This window comes from Lytechinus variegatus, chromosome 5 (assembly GCF_018143015.1).
Source record: "Lytechinus variegatus isolate NC3 chromosome 5, Lvar_3.0, whole genome shotgun sequence".
Taxonomy (NCBI): Eukaryota; Metazoa; Echinodermata; class Echinoidea; order Temnopleuroida; family Toxopneustidae; genus Lytechinus; species Lytechinus variegatus.
Genome location: NC_054744.1, coordinates 6704447 through 6709828, shown reverse-complemented (window position 1 = coordinate 6709828; position 5382 = coordinate 6704447). Strand labels below are relative to the sequence as shown.

General features: G+C 34.4%; 1 protein-coding gene across 1 annotated transcript; it reads right to left on the bottom strand.

The window, feature by feature from the left end:
* Positions 1-2557: 2557 nt before the first annotated feature.
* On the bottom strand, positions 2558-4816 carry LOC121414844 (melatonin receptor type 1A-like). The gene is made up of 2 exons (XM_041607899.1): positions 4037-4816; positions 2558-2632 (listed from the first exon to the last, which is right to left on the bottom strand). The coding sequence occupies exons 1-2, from the start codon at positions 4814-4816 to the stop codon at positions 2558-2560; spliced, it is 855 nt and encodes a 284-aa protein (XP_041463833.1).
* Between the last annotated feature and the right edge of the window lie 566 nt (positions 4817-5382).

Here is a 5382-nt window from a genome sequence, read left to right as displayed (position 1 = left end):
TTAGGCAATTTTTTACCGTTAGGGGAAAATAAAATCGTTCAAGAAAGTTTAAATATCATTTATAACAGTAAACAATTACACATCATATCATTTGATTTTGCTTCTTTTTGAGCCCTCTAGGAGTCTAAAACAATGTAAGAAGCAAACGGATTTACACGTATGAATATAAATTTGGTGCTTGACCCTACCTGTTAAAATTTACCAGAAAAGCAGCAGAAAATAACTTATGGAATAGAATGCTAATATACCAACAGCAATTTCAACAAAAATAATAATGAACTTGTTAGAATATTAATACCCATAATCAAGAATAGTAAATAATGATGGAAACGGTTACACAATAAAATAGTCATAATAATGATTAGAATGATGATGACTATAGGATGATGTATCATACATACAATTGTGACTATATTCAAGCCCTATTATTATTATTTTTTTAATATTTTGCAGAAAGCATTAACAGAATTATTCTTTAAATTCATAAAACGGGAATTTTTCAGACAGGTCTACTTATAAAAGGGGAAAGGATGTTTTATTACATGAAATTTGTAAGGTTCCTCGAACCAAATACCAATTTCCTGTAAGATTACGCAATCTGGTAAGATTACAGGTGTTCTCGAGATTCTGCTGCAGTAACTTCTTTTATTTTAAGGATAAATTTTCTGTGTATGTTGAGTTATTCGGTAACAAAGTGAATTTCCTCGAATGACCAATAAAACAACTCCAACGATAGCATTATTTTCTTTCGTTACATTTGACTTTCGGGGTTTTTTTTACCCAAGTTCCTTTCAGAATATGTAAGCTCATTTTCATGTGTATTATAGGGCTATTAGCCAAAATGATTATGTAGGGCGCGTTTCATAAATTAAGAAAGCAATGGTAACGCCACCATTATTGAAACTACCATGGAAACATTGATTGCAATTTACTGCTGAGCAATGTCACCATAGTAATTGACATGTTGGCAAAGTTACCATAGTTCTAACTTAATTATTTTTTTTTCGGAAATGTTCGCAAAAATCACCAAAAGTATGCATTTATCCTTCGATTTTATTTTACAAAATACAGAAGCGCCTCCATGACAAGCTCGGTCACTTTGCTCGTCGGTTTCGGGGTTTCTTCAAAAACATACGCTTCTACGTACGGTTATCAATAGTCCGTTTGGAAATTAATTTCGTTTATTTTCATTTTCAACCTTTACAATATATTTCGCTCATTTTGATAGACAAATTAAAGCAAGAAAACACGAAGTAAATTGCTTTGTACAAAAAATAAAATCAATATTACCATACAAATAGGTTGGGAATGGAGTAGGCTGCTAAAAAGCGGAGCTTGCAGGATGCAGCCTGCTAACAAAAATATTTTTGTAGATAGTATATATATATATATATATATATATATATATATAAATGACAACTATAGCATAAAACCAGTTAAATGATAAAAAAAGGAAACTCAAAATAGAAAGATAAAATGGGAAAGAGAGAGAGATTAAACATGTTAAAGGTCTCTAGAATCTTGTCCCGGCACTCACAAATGGATCTCGCTGATGAACAGGATTAAGAAAGGGATGCAAAAGTGTATGTATCATAAAGGTATCCATAATACATTAAAAAGTATGAGAGATTGGGTGATGAAGAGTTTAATCAGTCAGTGAATATCTTGGAAAAAAATTTAAAACTAAGATTTAAATGATTTCACTATTGGAGATTCTGTAATGTTATTATTATTAGTTTCCCCAGAGCCTAAATATTGGGCCTTTGAAAGTAAATATTGCTTTTGCAAGGATAGTCTGGGGTATTGTGGTGGGTGATATTCATCAGATTGACGTGTGTGATATTTGTGAATAGCTTTGTGTTTGTTAAATTGAGAATTCAAGATGGGTGGTAGATTATTATAGTTTAATTGATACATGAATTGACCAAGTATATATTGGTATAGTGATGTGTATGGGATGGGATCTTTTTAATCGCATTCATTCGTAATTCCGAAGCTTCGTTATTCCGAAGGTTGGGACATTCCGAAGGTTCGTAATTCCGATGGTTCGTTAGTCCGAAAAACGAAGTGAGGTTCGTAATTCCGAAGGTTCCTTAATCCGAAAAATAAATGAGGTTCGCAAGTCCGAAGGTTCGTTGGTCCGAAAACTAAATGATTAACTAACCTTATTTCGTTTTCGGATTATCGAACCTTCGGAATAACGCCACAAATGTTCAGATTAACGACCCCTTTTACGTTTTCGGATTAACGAACATCGAGGTATAGGCAATTTGCGTGTTTCGGAATTACGAACCTTCGGAATAAAGAACCTTCGGAATTACGAAGTGTAACGTTTAGAATAAGTTAAACATAACACGCAACTCCTTCTTCTGTCATGTCTGTAAACGCAATATTCGATCTAGGTAAAATGAGTGTGTATTTCCCCAGACAATCCTCCCGTAATGTAAATAAAGCAAAATTGATATTGAGTAAAGCATTTTTAAGGGAGGAAGTTGGGAAAAAAAACTAAACCGAATTTTTAACACCAATATTGCGTGAAATTGTACGACTTATAGAATCAATATGTGTTTTTCAAGATAATTTGCTGTTTAATGTGATACATTAAATTTTGTCGTTGTAACCACGTCAATGTCTATATTGAACAATTGAAAAAAGATATTGAATGATAATTGATCTAAAGAATTGCTAGAAAGCATGCATTTCGTTTTTTTTGTACGCAAATATGTAAAGCCTTATCCATATCAGTGTTCAATACATTATTTCAAATCGGGATTAGGATGAGAATATACACTTGAATCAACTACAAAAATAATATAAGATATTATTGTAGAAGAGTTCTGGATGTAATTAATATAGATTATAAATGAAAGAGGACCCAGTAGGCTACCCTGGGGAACACCCAGTTAACATAGTATAGAGAATAGTTTGGTTCATTTATGCTTACATTTTGTTTACGATTTGAGAGAGTTTCTAAACCACTCCAGGGCCTACCCACGAACTCCTTAATTTTATAGTTTCTATAGAAATATTAATGCCAAATGCCTTGAGGAGGTCCAGAAAAACACCCCAAAGTTATCAATAGCTTATTTGATTTTCTTTATAAACGAGGGAGTAGCATGCGATGTACTATATTTTTGGCGAAATCCAAATTGAAAGTCAGACATTATATTATATTCATTCATTCAAGTAATTCAATAATCTTTAGGCAAACCTGGATAAATTAGGCAATAATGATATCGGTCTATAGTTATACACAATTTATTCTATAACATTCTTTAATAAAACATTATCGATGCTATCGTGCCCTCAACTCTTTTTATTTTCTTAAAGTTGCTCACTGTATCTATTATTTCATTCATGTGTACTGGTACTAATAATAGAGAATTGAGCTTTGGTTGGTGCCTGAAGTAGGTAAATTTCTTTTGTGTTAACGACATATATTGTCGGCAAGAGTTTGTGAATGATATTGATTAAATATATCTGGTATTAGAAAAGAATCATGACTTTTGACACTGTCGTGTTTTATTGTTATCATGTGCAATTTCTTGTTATATTCATGCTATTTTTTTTTTTTCATTTTCTATTGATATTATGCTTGAAACGAATTAATTGGTTTGTAGAATATTTTCGTTTTTCATTCCGCAATATTTTGGTGAGGGTATTTTTATATGGAGTGAATTTGCGATGCGACTTTTCTGAGCGATCTTACCCCTGTATGTACATATTCCTGCATCTAGATGTGATCCGATCATTGTAATGCCGCTCTCAGTGAACGAGAAGGTGAGTGAATTTCCCTAAAAGACCCGGTCAGTATACACCGGTACACCTTCCGATATTCGGCGTGTGTGAGGGTATATATTATCGGGTTCATGGCAGAGTTACTCAGGAGCAAAACAAAAACAATATTAAAGATGTATGGATTGGAATTGAATGGATTGGGATTGATTGATAGAATAATAAAAGGCAGAAAGCAGGCGAGAAATACTATAGTAACCAGTGCCAGGATTTTTGTGATCGCGACTTCACGAGCCCTTACCAAATCAACCTCAAACCGAAGAGGAGGTCGTGCAGGCCTCCCAGATCGCTGTTGACTGTTCTCTGCTTGATGACTTAGTGGGGGCTCGGCTCGATTTCCTGACTCTAGGGCCTGAGATGACGGAGATACACCTCCCAATTCAACAGATATTCTCCTCGTGTGAGCTCTCACATGAAGGACGATTTTCAGATAGCAAATCAGCATAATCAGGGTACAGACGATGACCAACGTTGCATCGATGACGAAGAAGATTGCGACTGGAATGTCAAATCCGGTGTTTTCCAATAACGCGAATTTATACATTTTGATCTGCGAGTCGTACAGATTCCGCCCCCCTCCCAGGTAGTATAGAACATTGCTTGAAACGGGGATGGCCCAGGTGAGAAAAACCATCAGCGTCAGTTTCAGGGTTGAGAAGAGTCTGTCGAAGATGATCGGAGACCTTATAGCCCTCGTGCACCTAATTATCCCGATCATAGCCAGGGTCAAAATGGTGGAACTCATTGACACTGATCCAAGAATGGCAATCAAATCCCCAAAACTGGCTGGAATGAATGGTTCACCCCGTGAAAAGAGAGCCACGAGTTGGACAAGAATGCCAGTACAGGTTATCACATCGCCGACCGCCAGATTGACCACGAAGACATTGGTCTTGGTCTGTAGTTTGGTGGACAGGAACACTGATATGATGGTCAAGCCATTCCCCGCCAGGCCAGTGACGGCTACCAAAGTAAGGATGGTCGCAGTGGTTATATATTGCGAAGGATAACTTTCAGCCATCATGTCTCCTTTCAAGTCTATACCACTGAAGAGGATCTTAAAGTTGTATTCACAGCCATCACATCTGCTGAAATCCTGACACCCCTGATCTGAAAATAGGTAAAAAGTAGGTTCATATACATACATATATATATATATATATATATATATATATATATATATATATATATATATATATATATATATATATATATATATATGTAATGTATATGAAGCCGACAAAATTATGCTATCATGCGAATCAGTAGAAAAGAAAGTAAAGACATATTCTAAACGTGAATTTTATATTGCAGTTCAATCAAATATCACAACTGAAAGTCATTGAAACGTTTTTATTATATTTTTTTTAGTTTTTGCAATAGGCTATTGCCTAGCAGCCCTTAAGAGGTTGAAATTTGTACAGAAATCAACAAAATTTCACATTTAAATAGATAAAAAAAATGATTATATTGTAATATTTTGAATCCTTTTTACACATTCTTTTATTTGCACAATTTTATTCTAAATGTGCACTACTGTCTACGAAATTTCTGCTTTGGTGGCCACTAATGTACATTTAAGAAGTT

What these genes read in the sequence shown, in the direction of transcription:
- LOC121414844 (XM_041607899.1), bottom strand. Translation starts at nt 4,816, where the DNA reads ATGGCTGAAAGTTATCCTTCGCAATATATAACCACTGCGACCATCCTT. An exon ending in TTCGGTTTGAGGTTGATTTG is followed by an intron (nt 2,633 to 4,036) that starts GTAAGGGCTCGT and finishes TGTTCAATATAG; the next exon opens with ACATTGACGTGGTTACAACG.